Source organism: Gopherus evgoodei, unplaced genomic scaffold, assembly GCF_007399415.2.
Source record: "Gopherus evgoodei ecotype Sinaloan lineage unplaced genomic scaffold, rGopEvg1_v1.p scaffold_35_arrow_ctg1, whole genome shotgun sequence".
Lineage (NCBI taxonomy): Eukaryota > Metazoa > Chordata > Testudines > Testudinidae > Gopherus > Gopherus evgoodei.
The window spans coordinates 4748747-4766660 of record NW_022060027.1 but is presented as its reverse complement, the minus strand read 5'-3'; the positions used below and the strand labels follow the sequence as shown (position 1 = coordinate 4766660).

Sequence of the window (17914 nt, the reverse complement as noted above, 5' to 3'; positions counted from 1 at the left end):
ATCCATCCCCATCTACCCCCTCTATCTATCTATCCCCATCCACCCCCTCTATCTATGTATCCCCATCCACCCCATCTCTCTCTCTCTCTCTCTCTCTATCTATCTATCCATCCCCATCCGCCCCCTCTATCTATCTATCTATCTATCTATCTATCTATCTATCTATCTATCTATCTATCTATCTATCTATCTATCTATCTATCTATCTATCTATCCCCATCCGCCCCCCCATCTATCATCTATCTATCTATCTATCTATCTATCTATCTATCTATCTATCTATCCCCATCCACCCCATCTATCTATCCATCCCCATCCGCCCCCCATCTATCTATCCATCCCCATCCGCCCCCTCTATCTATCTATCGCCAGCCACCCCATCCATCTATCCATCCCCAGCCACCCCCTCTATCTCCATCCACCCCCTCTATCTATCCCCGTCCACCCCCCATCTATCTATCCTCATACGCCCCCTCTATCTATCTATCCAACCCCATACACCCACCTCTGTCTAACCCAGTCCATCTACGTATGCGCTGAGTCTAGACCAGCAGTTCTCACCTGGGGAGGCCGCCACGCAGGGCCAGGGTCAGGCTCGCTGGGGCCCAGGGCGGCAGCCACCACCCCACCGCATGGGACTGAAACCCGGGGTCCCCCGGGGCTGAAGCGAAGGCTGAGCAATTGCCCCGCTGGCTACCCCGTAAGGTCGTGGGTTTGAGACGCAGAAATCAGTTGTTGTAGCACAAGTGAACCGTGGATTGTTTAGAGCGTGTTGGGGGGCTCAGAAAGGAAAAGGTTGTGAACCCCTGCGCTAGCCACTCGTCTGTCCGATCTGTCGGTCTATTGACTCCCCACACACACGCCTCTTTGGATCGGTTCATTTCGCTAGCCCGCCCGCCAGCCCTAGGCACATCTGGTGGACTTTCTTTTCTTCCTTCCCTCTTTCCCTGCATCCCTCTCATCCTCCCTCTGTCCCACTCCCTCCCCGCCCCTTAACGGCACACAATGAATTACATCTCTGGGAAGGAAAGGAGATTTTCATCTTCCTCTAAAGCCCTTGGTTGCTCTTGGATTGGCAAGGGATTTGCTGGGGGACAGAGAATTTAATATCATAATTTGCTCCGGATCAGCAGGCCCGAGGCTGGGGTTCCTAAGCAGGCAGGGCCTGGTAACACCTGTTCTCCCGCCCTTTGCTGGGATTACAAAATATAGCTACCGGCAGCAGCTGTGAACGTCCTGGTCATGCAGCCGCAACCAGGAGAGTATGTGTCAGGGCTTGCCTGGCACGCAGCTCTTCAAACCTTGCTTTGTTATTGTAGGGTCTCCCGTGAGCTCTGGGCTGGTTTGTCATTATAGGGTCTTTTGTGAGAACCGGGCCTAGCGCGTTATTGTTGGGTTACTCGTGAACGTTGGGAGCTGCGTGCCAGTTGGTCGGGGTAGGGTCTCCGGTGAGCGGTGGGGCTATCAACCAGGAGCGTGATAAGGAGAAAGCTGATTGGAGTCACACATAGCTGAGTCTGCTCTCACCCGCCCCGGCGTCAATCAAGGGAAACTTAACTTTTACCTCCCCGCTTCCCTGTCGGAGACAATGAGGAACACGCCGTTGAAAGATAAGAGCTCTTCGATTTATTTCTGAGCAGACACGCGGCCAAAGACATCGATATGAAAACCTGTTCAAAAGGGGTGCAGCTTATAAAGGACAGCACCGCGAAGGGGCAGGGATTGGGAGGTTCCTCAAAATGGGAGGGCGGGGCTAGAATCCACACACGTCATAGGTCACAAACACTTCTCTTTGGCCTGTACACAATCCTGACTGCCATTATCCTACAGCGCGTCTATCACGGCACGGTGGCGGCCAGCTAGTTCTTGGCCCACCCGTTGTTACGGAGGTGGGGCGGTCGTCTTGAACCACGAACAAGGGGTTCCCGGACGGGGCTAGGACACAGCATCTCTTCAACACTTAGCAGAGACCATCTTGCTCCGGGCATTTACACACCGGTTGTTGCTAGAAGTTGGGACTTAGGGTGGAAAGCAGATTGGGGAGACCAGTATTACCTCACAGTTCACCATCACGTAGCATGGCCACCCCCCATTTTGAGTGGCCACCATCCTGAATGGTGGTCATCATCTCAAATGGCCACCCTCTTGAATGGTCACCCCCCCCATCTTGAGTGGCCACCATCTTGAATGCTGGTCATCATCTCAAACGGCCACCCTCTTGATAATCTCTCTGGTTTTTGCTAGAAGTTGGGGCCGGGGGATAAAGAGAGATGGAGAGATATAAGGGACTGGTCAGTGGAAGTAATTTAATGCCTCTGTCCATCTTGACAAAGGCCATCTCAAGCAGAGGTCATCTTGCTCTTCACTTTGTTTATGGCTAAAAGTTGAGACTGGGGGTGGAGGGTAGGGAGAAGGTGATGGACAGTTATCCAGCTAACAAGGGCTTGGCCAATGGAATTACGCCACAATCACGCCTACAATCATGCCCGTCACTAAAATTTGGGACCAGAGAGAGGAGACGGAGGGGATAAGATTTAAATAGGGGGGATGGAAGGCATTTCTTAGTCCCCAAAGGGTGCTAATTCTACAGTTGGAGAATAGTACCAAACATGCTACCTTGGTCAATACGAGAGACAAAATGGCCACCGCCCCGCTACACTTGACCGTTCTTGGCCTGGTGAGGTGTCCCTCTTCTTGGGCTCATTTTGCTGGGAACAGAAATCCCTGGACAGGGCGGGAATGAGAGATTCTGCTTTGGAGACTAATAGCTGGAGGAAGCTGTTAGTAACGAAATAGAGCCAAGCTCCCCGTGAACTAAAATGGAGCCAGATGGGGCACGAGGAGAAAGGTGGCTCTGGGGTCAAGCAGGAGACATCTGGGCAGCAAAAGCCAAGAGGTCTTTGTACTAATACATAGCAGTCTTGCATCTGAGGGCTTCAGACTGAGGTGTTAGCCTGATTTTAGGAGTGTATGAAGAGGACGTGGCTTGCCAGAGGTCAGATGGTGAATAGGACCCAGGAGTCCTGACTCCAGGTCCCCCCGCTGTAACCACTAGATCCCACTCCCCTCCCAGAGCCGGGAACAGAACCCAGGAGTCCTGGCTCCCAGCCCGCCCTGCTCTAACTTTCCCCGAGCCAGGGGTGATCATACCAAGTCCCCTCCCCCCACCCAAGGACGTTAATTAGCTAACAAGGGCAAGTATCAATGAACAGCAGCAAGGTTTGGTACAACAGGAACCAGGTGGGGAATCGGATCGGCCTGATTTCATTGGCACAAGCTGAGCAGAAAACAACCCAAAACAAAACATCAACGGAGGTGGCTTATACCGAGCCAGGTAATAATCCCACCGGGCACTGGGAAAGCAGGAGCTGAGGTCTTCGATGCTGGTGCCTTAAAGGAATGGTCCTATTTTGGGGCTTGCGTAGGAAGGGGGCCTGCATTTGGAGGCTGGGTCTCATGTGTAAAGCTTCCAGTAGATTTAAATGCCCCAGGACCGATTGTCCGATGGGCACCATGAGGAGCCAGAGGAGGGATGATATGGGCAAGGCATGTGTATCTGAATGTTGGCCCTCATGGACACTTATTGTAAACCTGTTGTAAGCCTATTATAAACATGTTTGTAAACCAATAGTATACCTGCTGTGAACCCATAGTGACCCTGTCGTAAACCCTCCGGGAATCTGCTGCAAAGCTATCGTAAACATGTAAGTCTATAGTGAACCTGTTGTAAACCCGTAGTAAAGTCACTGCTAGCCTGTAGTAGCCGTATAGAAAACCTGTTGTAAGACTATAGAAAATATGTTTGTAAACCAGAGGTAAACTTGTTGTAAACATCTGGTACATCCGTAGTGAACCTGTTCTAAACCCACAGTAAACTCCGTGTGAGCCTATAGTAAACATAGAGCAAACCTGTTGTAAGTCTACAGTAAACACGTTTGTAAAACAACAGTAAACCTGCTGGAAACCCATAGTGAACTTGTTGCAAACCCATGTTTGTAAACAAATAGCAAACTTGCTGTAAACCTATAATAAACATGTTTGCCAGTTAGTAGTAAAGCCATAGTGAACCTGTTGTAAGTCTCTAGTGAACCTGTTGTAAACCCATTGTAAGCCTACAATAAAATGTAGTCGTAACATAAATAATGTTCAGTAAAACGTAAAGTAATAGTAAATCTGTTGTAACCCTCTCTGTAAACCTGTTGTAACCCTCTATTAAACCTATCATAAGCCCACAACAAATCTATAGTAAACTTGTCATGAACCTGTAGTAAACCCAAAGTATACCTGTGTGAAACCCATAGTAAAGATCTTGTAAGCCTATAATAAACACATTGCGTAAAGCTGTAAGTGAACCTAGAGCCAATCATTCATCAAGCTATTATGACTAGATTTACAACAGTATTATACATGAAGTCCAGTTTTAAAATATGGCACGTGAAGCTAAGTGTAACCATCGAGTGAATCTGCTGTAAACCATTAGTAAACATACAGAAATCAAATCTCCGATAGGGTTACACGTTAAGCGTAATTTTCAAAGGTGGCACTGTGCTATAGCATCCAAGTATATAAGTATATTGTAAACCCTTAGTAAACACAGCTACAATAGTTTCGCACAGGAGACTTGCGAGATCCAAAGGTGGAAATCTTTAGGATGCCTCTGCTACAGATTTACAAGAGATTTACATGCGGTCCTGCTTTCAAGTGTGTCACCATACTATGACGTCCACCTGTGCAAAGCTATGGTAGCCCTAAAGTAAACCTGTTGTAAGCTATTAGTAAACAGATTTACAATAGGTTTACACACAAGACCCAGTTTTCAAATGTGGCAGCACAACATGATGTGTAAACCTACTGCAGTCCTATTGTAACCCCACAGTAACCTCATAGTAAACCCATAGTAAACCTATAGTAACCCTGTAGTAGACATCTCAGCAGCTTCTCGACACAACGCAAACCTCACGGTTCACACAGCGGATCAGAAACAGAAGGTTTGCTCGAAGATGTTTCAACAGAAACAGCTCTGAAAGAGGAAACAGGCTCACAGGCAACCCCACACACGCATTCTCCAGAGGCGCCTCACCCACACGTTCCCACTCGCTCAGGACGGGAGATGGGACGGCTGCCCACTGGCTAGGCCAGGATGGGGGGTGGAGAGGGGACATCAGGAGGTCTTCTTGCCAACGACCACGTCCACCTCCTCTTCCGTCTGCAGGGTGTGCCACTGGGCGATGGGGCGCCGAGGATTGGCCAGCATGTCAGACCAGTGACGCAGCTCCGTGCCGGTGGCGTTGCAGCCTACGAAGACCTTCCCAATGGCCTCGTTCTTCCCCAGCTTGTCGTAATCCAGGACGGTGAGAACAACCTGGACTTTCTGCCAGGGGAGGAGAGGCGCCACGGTGAACACACCTACCACGGTGCCCCAGCTGGGGATCGGTCAGGGCCCTGAACTTCCCCAGCAGCGGTGCCACTAACCAGGGATTTCCCGCGCCATAATGCGAGCTTCCCTGCAGCAGTGCCCTCAGCTTGGGATCCCCCACAGTGCTGTGATCTTCCCCCACAGCAGTAATATCCACCTCAAGCAGGTGAGAGAAGGGTGCTGGCTCCCATCTAGGGGGCGCCGGCTCCCATCCAGGGGGCGCCGGCTCCCATCCGGCCCCAGAGCGGGGACGGGCTGTCTCAAGGGGGCAGGGAATGGGGCACAGGGGACTTTCCCCTTTAGGAGGCGCCAGCTCCCATCCGTCCCCAGGACAGGAGCTGGCTGGCTCAGAGTTGGGGGGGGGGGAGACTCACCTGGATCTGCTCAAAGGGAACCTCGAAGCTGAAGGACTCGTTATAATAGGGGTTCAGAGTGTTTTTCTTAATGGTCGTTTTCTTCTTCTTCAGCCGCTTTCCCCCCTGCATCAGGTGGATTTTCACGTAGGGATCTGGGGGGTGAAGGGGAGACAGTTCAGACCAGAGACCCCAGACCCCATCTGGGCCTGATGAGCAACCCCCTGTCCTGCCCCCAAGCTGGGCCAGTCAGGTGACCCTCCAGGTAGCTATCCCACAATTCCTAGGTCCCGCAGCTTCAAGCACCCCAGTAAGTTTCCTGAGCCCCAAGGCCAGGGTGTCAATAAAGCTTGACCCCCTGGCCCCCCAGGCGTGAGCCTGACTCACTGCGGGCGGAGACGGGGCCTTGGCTGGGGCACTACTGCGGGGAAGCTCGCAGCACAGGGGTCTCCAGCTGGGGCACTGCTGGGGAAAAGTTTGCAGCATTGGGGTCCCCGGATGGGGCACTGCTGGGAGGAAGCTCACAGCGCTATCTCACCTGACAGCCCCCCCACATCCATCTTCTTCAGGTTCTTGGCTTCCAGAACAATGACCGTGAGCTTCCCGGCCGTGGGGACGTAGCGCAGGGAGAAGCAAATGTCCCCCAACTTCTCCTGCTGTGAGGCATGGGGAGGGGGGGAACAGTCAGACTAGGAGGGCTGGACTGCAGCTTCCCCACCCCCTAGGAATCCTACCTCTAAGGACCCCCTCTGCCACATTAGCCAATGCTCCCTCCCCATCTCATCCTGCACAGCACCCCTCCCCCTAGGGAATCCCAAGCCCCAGAACTGCCCTTCCCCCCGGGCATCCCAACACCCAGAGCCCCCCTCCCCCCAGGGATCCCATCTCCCACAGCCCCCTGCCCCCAGGGAATCCCACCCCCCAGAGCCCCCCTCCCCCCGGGCATCCCACCGCCCAGAGCCCCCCTCCCCCCAGGGTATCCCAAGTCCCAGAACCACCCTCCCCCCCCAGGCATCCCAACCCCCAGAGCCCCCCCCCGGGGTTGCCAGGTGACAGAGCCCGTGGGTGGGGCCTCACCTCCTCCCGCTCGGCGGACTGCAGGTCCCGCCAGGCCTCGATGGGCTGGGCCAGGTCCAGGCTGCTCATAGGCACCCGCAACTCCCCGATGGCGTCGTGCTTGGAGAACCGGTCGAAGTCGTAGACGGCCATGACCAGGGTCCTCCCGCCCAGCTCCACGTAGGGGATCTGGGGGGCGAAGGGAGAGCTCAGCAGTGCCCCTCCCTCAGCGGGGCTGCAGGAGTGAGGGGCACCGGCAGAGCTGGGGGGCACAGAGGGGGCTGCGGGTTGGGAGTAAGGGGCACCGGCAGAGCTGGGGGGCATGGAGAGAGCTGTGGGTCGGGAGCAAGGGGCACCGGCAGAGCTGGGGGGAACAGAGGGGGCTGCGGTTCGGGAGTGAGGGGCACCGGCAGAGCTGGGGGGAACAGAGGGGGCTGCGGGTCGGGAGTGAGGGGCACTGGCAGAGCTGGAGGGCACAAAGGGGGATGCGGGTCGGGAGTGAGGGGCACCGGCAGAGCTGGGGGGAACAGAGGGGGCTGCGGTTCGGGAGTGAGGGGCACCGGCAGAGCTGGGGGGAACAGAGGGGGCTGCGGGTCGGGAGTGAGGGGCACTGGCAGAGCTGGAGGGCACAAAGGGGGATGCGGGTCGGGAGTGAGGGGCACCGGCAGAGCTGGGGGGAACAGAGGGGGCTGCGGGTCGGGAGTGAGGGGCACTGGCAGAGCTGGAGGGCACAAAGGGGGATGCGGGTCGGGAGTGAGGCGAGTTACCTTGAAGGTGAAGGTCTCGTTGAACGTGGGGTTCAGGGTTTTCCGATGCACTTTGGTCTCGTGTTTTTTCTTCTTTTCAGGGAGCAGGAAAACTTTGACGTAGGGGTCGGATGTGCCCCCGATGTCCAGCGCCGGCAGATCGGCTGCCTGGATGATGCCTACAACCAGCTGGGACAGGATGAAAGGGAAAAGCCCCAGAGTGTCGGCCATGCTGTGAGTTTCCCCCACAGCAGTGCCCCAGCCGGGCGGCGCAGGACTCCTGAGTTCTCTCCCCAGCTCTGGGAGGGGAGCGGGGTCTAGTGGTTAGAGCAGTGAAGGGCTAGGGGCCAGGACTCCTGGGTTCTCTCCCTGACTCTGGGAGGGGAGTGGGGTCTGGTGGTTAGAGCAGGAGGGGGCTGCGAGCCAGGACTTGTGGATTGCATCCCTGGCTCTGAAAGGGGAGTGCTGTCTAGTGGTTAGAGCAGGGAGGGGATGGGACCCAGGACTCTTAGGTTCCCTCCTCGGCTCTGAGAGGGGAGTGCTGTCTAGTGGTTAAAGTGGGGTGGGGGCTGGGAAGCAGGAGTCCTGTGTTCCATTCCCAGCTCTGGGCGAGGAGGGTTCTTTTACTCGGTTGGAACTGGGAGGGATGGGAGCCCGGACACCTGGGTCCCTCAGCAGGCCACATGAGAAAACCCACCTGCCCGTTTTGGAAGTCGTAGTCCAGCGAGTACTGCAGCTTGCCCAGCTTCTCCTGGCGCTTCTCGTCCTTAGGCTCAGGCAGCAGCGCCGGGTCCAGGTCCTCAATGTCAGGCTGCACCTGGGGGGGGGGTGAGAGAGCAACACCCTGTGTAGAGCCAACACCTCAGTTACACATGCAGGGCCCGGCCCCTCCAGCACGGGGCGCCAGGGACACACATACACACACAGCGCAAGGCCCGGCCCCTCCAGCAGGGGGCACCAGGGACACACACACACACACACACACACACACACACACACAGCGCAGGGACTGGCCCTTCCAGCAGGGGGCACCAGGGACACACACACACACACACACACACACACACACACACACACAGAGCGCAGGACCTGGCCCCTCCAGCAGGGAGCACCAGGGACACACACACACGCGCACACACACACACACACAGAGCGCAGGGCCTGCCCCCTCCAGCAGGGGGCACCAGGGACACACACACACACACACACAGAGTGCAGGGCCCGACCCGTCCAGCAGGGGGCACCAGGGATATACACACACACAGCGCAGGGCCCGGCCCCTCCAGCAGCGGGCACCAGGGACACACACACACTCAGCGCAGGGCCCGGCCCCTCCACTAGGGTGCACCAGGGACACACACACAGTGCAGGGCCCAGCCCCTCCAGCAGGGGGTGTCAGGGACACACACATAGTGCAGGGCTCGGCCCCTCCAGCAGAGGGCGCCAGGGGGAGACACACACACACACACACACACACACACACACACACAGAGCGCAGGGCTCGGCCCCTCCAGCAGGGGGCACCAGGGACACACACACACACACACACACACACACACACACACACACACACAGAGCGCAGGGCTTGGCCCCTCCAGCAGGGGGCGCCAGGGACACACACACACACACACACACACACACACACACACACACACACACACACACACACACACACTCTGCAGGGCCCGGCCCCTCTATACAGACACACATCACTTATACAACCCTGACCCACAATAGCTGCACTCTGCCTCCCCCCACCCCCTCTCAGCGGAGCGTCCAGGCTGCCCCCAAGGTCAGAGGCTGCTGCCTCAGGGGCCCACAGCTCAGGCATCTGAGAGGCTCAGGAGATAAGCAGCTCAACAGCAGCTGAGTCCAGAACTGAGCCCCCCCAGCCCCCGCCCCAGCCTCCCACCCTGGGGCCAGATGGGAGCCAGCGCCCCCTAGAGTGGACAGGCCCTTGCCCATTCCCCGCCCCCCTGAACCAGCCAGTCCCTGCCCTGGGGCTGGATGGGAGCTGGTGCCCCCTAGAGGGGACAGGCCCCTGCCCCATTCCCCGCCCCCCTGAACCAGCCAGTCCCTGCCCTGGGGCTGGATGGGAGCTGGTGCCCCCTAGAGGGGACAGACCCTGCCCCATTCCCCACCCCTCTGAACCAGCCAGTCCCTGCCCTGGGGCTGGATGGGAGCTGGTGCCCCCTAGAGGGGACAGGCCCCTGCCCCATTCCCCACCCCCCTGAGCCAGCCAGGCCCTGCCCTGGGGCTGGATGGGAGCTGGCGCCCCCCTAGAGGGAACAGGCCCCTGCCCCATTCCCCACCCCCCTGAGCCAGCCAGGCCCTGCCCTGGGGCTGGATGGGAGCTGGTGCCCCCTAGAGAGAACAGGCCCCTGCCCCACTCCCCGCCCCCCTGAACCAGCCAGTCCCTGCCCTGGGGCTGGATGGGAGCTGGCGCCCCCTAGTGGGGGCCTCACCTTGTCGATGTAGCTCTGGCCCAGCTCCTTCACCTCCTTCAGGTTGATCTGAGCCTTCGCTTTCTCCTTCCCCTTCTTCCCCTTCTTCCCCTTCCCGCGTTTCCTGCAGGCGCAGGCGCAGCAGCCGAGCAGCAGAAGAGCCGCCAGGATCAGGATGGTGGCCACGGCCCAGGGCGGGACTGCGGCGGGGACAGAGTGGGAGTGAGACGTGGCCCCTCTGGGGCAGGGCGCGGGGGGCTGGTTACAGGGGGATCCCTCGCCTGCACTGGGACACAGCCCCTCTGGGGTGGGGGCGGGTGCTTCTACAGGGACCTATGACCCAGTGCTGAGATGCGACTGCCTCTGGGGCGGGGCACTGGGGCTATGGGGCGCGGATCCCCCGAGCACTCACTGGGCAGCTTGCTGAGCTTGTTCATGAACTTGTCCTTCATGTCGGAGAAGACGTTCTCCTTGCTGGGCGTCTCGGTGGCGTTCAGGGCCGGCTCGGTGGGAGGCGCGGTCACCTCCGAGGCCAGCATGGCCGATCGCCGAGCTGCGTTCATCTTTGCGCCTGGGGGAGGGGAGGGCACAGCTCTGAGTCAGCCGATAATCACAGTGGCAGAGGGACCGCCTGCTGCCCCTGCCTGAGTCTGGCGAGAGCCTGAACCTATTGCTCAGAGAGATGTGAATTGTCCCAAGTGCTCCATACATCTCGCCGGGGTGTTAACTACCAACCCCATTGCTGTGAGGGGAGGGTCTCCACCAACCATTGCTGTGTGGGGAGGTCCTCACCAACCCCTCCCTGCAGGGGCTTTGTCTGTGCAGGAGGAGCTACCATCCCCCTCCCAAGCAGTCTCCCACAGCTTCTGAGGTAGGCACTGCAGGATCCCACTTCTGCCACCAAATCCAAGAGCACAGCTGTGGCAGGGCAGAACCTAGGGCTCCTTGGTGAGGGTGTACCCTCAGCGAGGGGTGGTCTGTGGGACGCTGCCTGACCAGAAGCCTGGGTCACCTGTAGGTCAGTTTCGCTCAGGATAGGTACTGATCTTATACGTGTGCATTGTTCAGCCCCAGCAAGGTGCTTGTAAGTGACCACCAGCATCAATCGCACGAGCGAGGTCGGGAATCCAGGAAATAGGTCAAATTAGCTTGATATGCTTGAAAGGATTTGCCCTAAATGTGTGAACCTAGGCCCGGGTATCCCTTCCCCCCAGGAGAAGGACAATCAAATTGGGTAATCCATCAAACTGAGGCCCGGCTCTCCGCAGCTCTCCCTGACGGACTCCTCCATCTCCTGTGCATTGGGCCGGGGCCGGCCCGGGGGGACAACGGCTGAGCCACAAACACAGACACGGAGCTTGCGTTGCTCCCTGCTGGCAAACTGCCTCTGCACCCTGCACTCCACGGGGTGAGGAATCGAACCTAGGGGTCCTGGTTCCCAGGCCCCCACTGCTCTAACCACTGGACCCCGCTCCCCACCCAGAGCTGTGGAGAGAACCCAGGAATCCTGGATCACCCCCCCACTCTAACCGCTGGACCCCACTCCCCTCCTCAAGCCAGGGAGAGAACCCAGGAGTCCTGGCTCCCAGCCTCCCCCTAACCACTAGACCTCCCCCACTTTCCTGCCATACCAGGCACAGTTAGTGCCTGACTCCATAATGGGCTGTAAACGGACCCGGGTGTAGTGCTGACTGTCCAGGTGCAGGGAGGAGCTCATGGATGGGGGATTCCTGGCATTGCCAGAGGAGAATCCCCATTAGCCAGTTGCCCTGCAGGGTCTATGCCACAACGCCGAAAGCGCTCTGGTCCTGCCCAGCAGGGGGCAGCACTGAGCTCAGTGTCACGGGGAGGTGTCATCCCCTCCAGCCTATCCTCCCCCCTCCGCCAGCCCAGGTGATGGGAGAGAAGCTGGTCATCATGGTTACCCCTCTGGCAGAGCAGGGGGGGTTGTATCCCTTAGTGGGAGAGGTGGGGCCATAGTCTGCCCCGCCCAAGCTGGGTGTGGCCAGGTGATGGCAGGGAAATCGAGAGAGTGAGGGTGTGGATGGGGCTGGAGGGAGGGTGTGGATGGAGGGTTTGGTTGGATGGATGGAGGGTCTGAATGGGGATGGGGATGGAGGAAGGGTGGAGAGGGAGTGAGGGTGTGAATGGAGATGGCTGGAGGGTTTGGTTAGTTGGAGGGAGGGTGTGAATGGGGAGGGGAGGGTGTGAATGGGGATGGAGGAGGGGTGTCTGTGAATGGGGAGAGAGGCAAGGTGTGAATGGGGATGGCTGGAGGATTTGGTTAGCTGGAGGGCGGGTGTGAATGGGGAGGGGAGGGTGTGAATGGGGATGAAGGGTGTGAATGGGGATGGAGGCAAGGTGTGAATGGGGATGGCTGGAGGGTTTGGTTAGCTGGAGGGCGGGTGTGAATGGGGATGTAAGAAGGGTGTGAATGGGGAAGAGAGGGTGTAAATGGGGATGTAGGAAGGGTGTGTGTGAATGGGGAGGGAAGCAAGGTGTGAATGGGGATAGCTGGAGGGTTTGGTTAGTTGGAGGGAGGGTGTGAATGGGGATGGAGGAAGGGTGTGTGTGAATGAGGAGGGAAGCAAGGTGTGAATGGGGATGGCTGGAGGGTTTGGTTAGCTGGAGGGCGGGTGTGAATGGGGATGTAGGAAGGGTGTGAATGGGGAAGAGAGGGTGTAAATGGGGATGTAGGAAGGGTGTGTGTGAATGGGGAGGGAAGCAAGGTGTGAATGGGGATAGCTGGAGGGTTTGGTTAGTTGGAGGAAGGGTGTGAATGGGGATGGAGGAAGGGTGTGTGTGAATGGGGAGGGAGGCAAGGTGTGAATGGGGATGGCTGGAGGGTTTGGTTGGATGGATAGAGGGTGTGGAGGGAGGGAGGGTGTAGATGGGGATGACTGGAGGGTGTGAATGGGGATGTAGGAAGGGTGTGTGTGAATGGGGAGGGAAGCAAGGTGTGAATGGGGATAGCTGGAGGGTTTGGTTGGTTGGAGGGAGGGTGTGAATGGGGATGGAGGAAGGGTGTGTGTGAATGGGGAGGGAAGCAAGGTGTGAATGGGGATGGCTGGAGGGTTTGGTTAGTTGGAGGGAGGGTGTAAATGGGGATGTAGGAAGGGTGTGTGTGAATGGGGAGGGAGGCAAGGTGTGAATGGGGATGGCTGGAGGGTTTGGTTAGTTGGAGGGAGGGTGTAAATGGGGATGGAGGAAGGGTGTGTGTGAATGGGGAGGGAGGCAAGGTGTGAATGGGGATGGCTGGAGGGTTTGGTTGGATGGATAGAGGGTGTGGAGGGAGGGAGGGTGTAGATGGGGATGACTGGAGGGTGTGAATGGATGGATAGAGGGTGTGAATGGGGATGGATGAAAGATGAGGTGGGGGAGGGAACATCTTTTATTGGGCCAGCTTCTGTTGGTGGTGGAGACACGTGTCCGAGCCGCACGAGCTCTGCTTCAGGGCTGCACACAGCTGGCTGGCAGGGCGGGTGGCGTATGGGGCTGGCCGGCCGGACAGACGCCGGGGACGGGTAGTGGGGTGCTTAGCTCTGGCTGGCCGATGAGATGGGGTGGTGCCCGGGGACATGTAGAGGGCTGGCTCGTGCGGGGCCTGGCTGATGGGGAGTTTCTCTCTCTCCTGCCCCCTCCTCCCGGGCTCTGATCCCATTAGCGCCCGTTAAAGTGCCTGGGGCCGGCCCTGCTCACTAATCCCCTCCACCCCAGCTCACAGATGGAGTCGAGTGGATTAATCCCCCCACACACACACCAGCAGCAGGACTGACCCAGTGCCGGGTGGGGAGCGAGCGGCGCTGCACGTCGTGGGGCGGGCATCATGGGCTGGAGCCTTCATCTCCCCCCTGGCCCAGGCAGGGGCCCACCACCCTCTGCCTCACCAGCAGGACGCCTGGGTTCAGTTCCAGATGCCTTCTCTGTGGGTCTGGTCCCGCCCTGGGCCTCAGTTTCCCCATGGAATTGAAAGCATGAACCCCCCCTGATTCAGGCTGTGAGCTCCCCTGGGTGGGCAGGGCCTGGCTCCAGTTTGGGGGGGGGGCAGGCATGGGCAGTGCCTGCCACGACAGGGCTCCCATCTTGGGGGGGGGGGGCGGGGTTGAACCTGGGGAAAAGACCCAGACGTCCTGGCTGCCATTCGAGTGCTTTAAGCACAAACCCTGATGCCAGCTTCCTATGCTGGATGTGCACAGAGCCAGGGTAACACAAGAGACCTCCACCCCCGGCTCAAACCCACGGGCTCGTCTAGCGCGGTATCCGGCCCCTGCCCCAGACTGGAGCCGTGGGCCCCTCCATCCCTGTGATTGCTCACCCCGCGCCGCTGGCCTCTCTCTCTCTCTGTCTCATGCAATCTTGCTGCCCCGGGCCCTGATGCCCGCTTGTGCTGAGCTGGGTGACAGCTCCCCCCACCCCCCTGCCAGTGCCCGTCAGCCCAGGCCTTCATCAAACAGAGCAACCACCGGAAAACACCACCATGGAAGCAGGAATGGGGCGCGGGGCCTGTCCCCTCTAGGGGGCACCGGCTCCCATCCGGCCCCAGGGCAGGGACTGGCTGGCTCAGGGGGGCAGGGAATGGGGCCCGGGGCCTGTCCCCTCTAGGGGGCACCGGCTCCCATCCGGCCCCACGGCAGGGACTGGCTGGCTCAGGGGGGTGGGAAATGGGGCACGAGGCCTGTCCCCTCTAGGGGGCACCGGCTCCCATCCGGCCCCAGGGCAGGGACTGGCTGGCTCAGGGGGGTGGGGAATGGGACAGGGCCCATCCCCTCTAGGGGGCGCCGGCTCCCATCCGGCCCCAGGGCAGGAACTGGCTGGCTCAGGGGGGCCCCCAGAGGCCAACAGACAAAGCCCATCCTGTCACACAGGCCCAAACACACGTCCCCACCTGTCAGCTGTGGGGCTGGGGGAACCACATCGCTTTAATGACGTGTCGGCAGAGTGACACAGTGTATCACAACTCCTGGGTTCTCTCCCTGGCTCTGGTATCTAGTGGTTAGAGCTGGAGGGGCGGGGCTGGGAGCCAGGACTCCTGGGTTCTCTCCCTGGCTCTGGGAGGTGAGTTCTCTGAGTTAACCAACCTCTCTCTCCCCTGCTGCCACTTCCCACTGCCGTGAAATGAGTTTGCTGGATGTGAGCTCCATCCGAAGTGGGACGGGGCCCCTGTTATGGCACAACCTCCAAGGGGCCCTAACCCACAGCCTCAGCAAGGGGGACGATATGGCTGAATAGGCCGGAAGAACTGAACCTCCACCGTGTAAAGACTTCCCTGGGGGTGGGGACAGGGGAAAAACTGTGTATGTGGGGAGCCTGGAGCTGGGCTAGCAGGGGCTACGGGTCGGGAGTGAGAGGCACCAGCAGAGCTGGGGGAGGGGGCAAGGCTGGACTAGCAGGGGGCTGCAGGTCGGGAGTGAGGGGCACTGACAGAGCTGGGCAGGGCCAGGGCCAGGCTGGCAGGGGGCTGCGGGTCGGGAATGAGGGGCACCGGCAGAACTGGGTGGGGGGGTGGCAGGGCCAGGCTGGCAGGGGGCTGCGGGTCGGGAATGAGGGGCACCGGCAGAACTGGGTGGGGGGGTGGCAGGGCCAGGCTGGCAGGGGGCTGTGGGTCAGGAATGAGGGACATTGGCAGAACTGGGGTGGGGGGCAGGGCCAGGGTGGCAGGGGGCTGTGGGACAGAAGTGAGGGGCACTAGTGGGGAGCAGGGAGCCCAGGGCCAGGCGGGTGCATGTGTCTCTGCCTGCGTGTGCGGTTTTCCCTTTCTGACTCCCTGCGTACGTGTGTTTCCCACACACGCCCATGTGCCCTGAGGCAGGAGCAGCTGCAACAGCTGGGCCCTTCCGCACCACAACAGCCCCCACTCCAGCATCGAAACCCAACACGCTGCAAGACCGGGGCCCAGCCAAGGGGCAAGTGAGCTGGGGACAGAACCCAGGAGTCCTGGTTCCCAGATCCCCCACCCCCGCTCTAACCACCAGCCCCCACTCCCCTCCAAGAGCCAGGGAGAGAACCCAGGAGTCCTAGCTCCAACCCCCTCCCCCCCCCCGCCCACACAGGGTGTGTGCTACAGGGCAGGGCTTTGAGCACTGGACATCCCCTATCAGCCACAGCTCCACTGGATCAAAGGGGCCAGCCCCCCAGCTGGCTTGACCTGGGATGGTCCATGGGTCTGTGGCTGGGGATACGGTTTCACCTGGGAAGTGGGACCCCACCTTGTGCAGTGCATCCATCTGCGCCGGCCAGTGCCTGGCCCTGGTGGTCAGCGGGTGTCCCGCTTGGGGTGTCAGGGCAGGAGACAGGTCCCTCCCCAGTGCCAGCTGCCATGAGTCAGCCCTGGAGCCAGCCAAGAACCTGGCCCTGGCCTGGCCCCTCCGGTGCCCGGGGTCTCATGAGACACACACCGGATGGGAGCGGACCGCGCTGAACTATCGATCCTCCCAATTCCCAGCATGACTCCGCTTCCCGTCCAGCCCCGTCCCGGAGTCTGACCCACGGACCCTGCCCCCTCCTCGCCCCCGAGGTCCCCCCACCTGGGGCCGTGAGCTCCTCTCTGTCCATCAGATCCTCATCGCTCCCCAAGGGGGCCAGGATCCAGTGGCTGCAGCTCCACTGGGGTCAATGGGCCCAGACCCCCAGCTGGGGCCACGAGCCCGCAGCTCCATTGGATCGGAGGAGCCAGACCCCCAGCCTGGCCAGTGCCCACAGCTCCACTGGATCGGTGGGGCCAGACCCCCAGCCTGGCCAGTGGCCACAGCTCCACTGGATCGGTGGGGCCAGACCCCCAGCCTGGCCAGTGGCCACAGCTCCATTGGATCCGTGGGGCCAGACCCCCAGCCCGGCCAGTGCCCACAGCTCCATTGGATCCGTGGGGCCAGACCCCCAGCCTGGCCAGTGGCCACAGCTCCATTGGATCGGTGGAGCCAGACCCCCAGCCTGGCCAGTGGCCACAGCTCCATTGGATCCGTGGGGCCAGACCCCCAGCCTGGCCAGTGGCCACAGCTCCATTGGATCGGTGGGGCCAGACCCCCAGCCCGGCCAGTGGCCGCAGCTCCATTGGATCGGTGGGGCCAGACCCCCAGCCTGGCCAGTGGCCACAGCTCCATTGGATCTGTGGGGCCAGACCCCCAGCCCGGCCAGTGGCCGCAGCTCCATTGGATCCGTGGGGCCAGACCCCCAGCCCGGCCAGTGGCCACAGCTCCATTGGATCGGTGGGGCCAGACCCCCAGCCTGGCCAGTGGCCACAGCTCCATTGGATCGGAGGGGCCAGACCCCCAGCCTGGCCAGTGGCCACAGATCCATTGGATCCGTGGGGCCAGACCCCCAGCCTGGCCAGTGGCCGCAGCTCCATTGGATCGGTGGGGCCAGACCCCCAGCCTGGCCAGTGGCCGCAGCTCCATTGGATCCGTGGGGCCAGACCCCCAGCCTGGCCAGTGGCCGCAGCTCCATTGGATCCGTGGGACCAGACCCCCAGCCTGGCCAGTGGCCGCAGCTCCATTGGATCGGTGGGGCCAGACCCCCAGCTGGCGTGACTCAGAGTCACTCCAAAGTGATGCCCCTTTAGACACCAGCTGAGCCGCTGGCCCTCTATGGAGGGAATTTGCCCATCAAGACACAGCAGGCGCTTATAGGGACAGATCCTCAGCCAGTGTAAACGGGTGTCACTCCAGAGTGACACCGATGGACCCAGCCGGGACCTAGCCCGGCGCCACGGCCAGCCTCCCCTCCCCCAGCCGTGATGGGACCCTTCAGCTGTCCCCCGCCCCCCCCGGCCCCCAAGTCCTCAGCGTCGGCGGCTCCCATGTGGGCGAGCGGGGGGCTCCTACCGTCTCCCTCCATCGCGGCGGGGGGAAGCGCAGGAGCGGCCGGAGCGCGGCTCGGAGCTGTCCGCCCCGCGGTGCTGAACGG

The 17914-nt window shown here is 60.1% G+C and overlaps 1 protein-coding gene across 1 annotated transcript; it reads right to left on the bottom strand.

Moving 5' to 3' along the window:
• Window positions 1–1603: 1603 nt before the first annotated feature.
• Window positions 1604–17914, bottom strand: SYT5 (synaptotagmin 5). Its single transcript, XM_030544865.1, has 9 exons — window positions 17833–17914; window positions 10428–10586; window positions 10037–10215; window positions 8269–8388; window positions 7593–7760; window positions 6847–7014; window positions 6308–6425; window positions 5791–5924; window positions 1604–5371 (listed from the first exon to the last, which is right to left on the bottom strand). The coding sequence occupies exons 1-9, from the start codon at window positions 17843–17845 to the stop codon at window positions 5162–5164; spliced, it is 1269 nt and encodes a 422-aa protein (XP_030400725.1). The 5' UTR covers window positions 17846–17914; the 3' UTR covers window positions 1604–5161.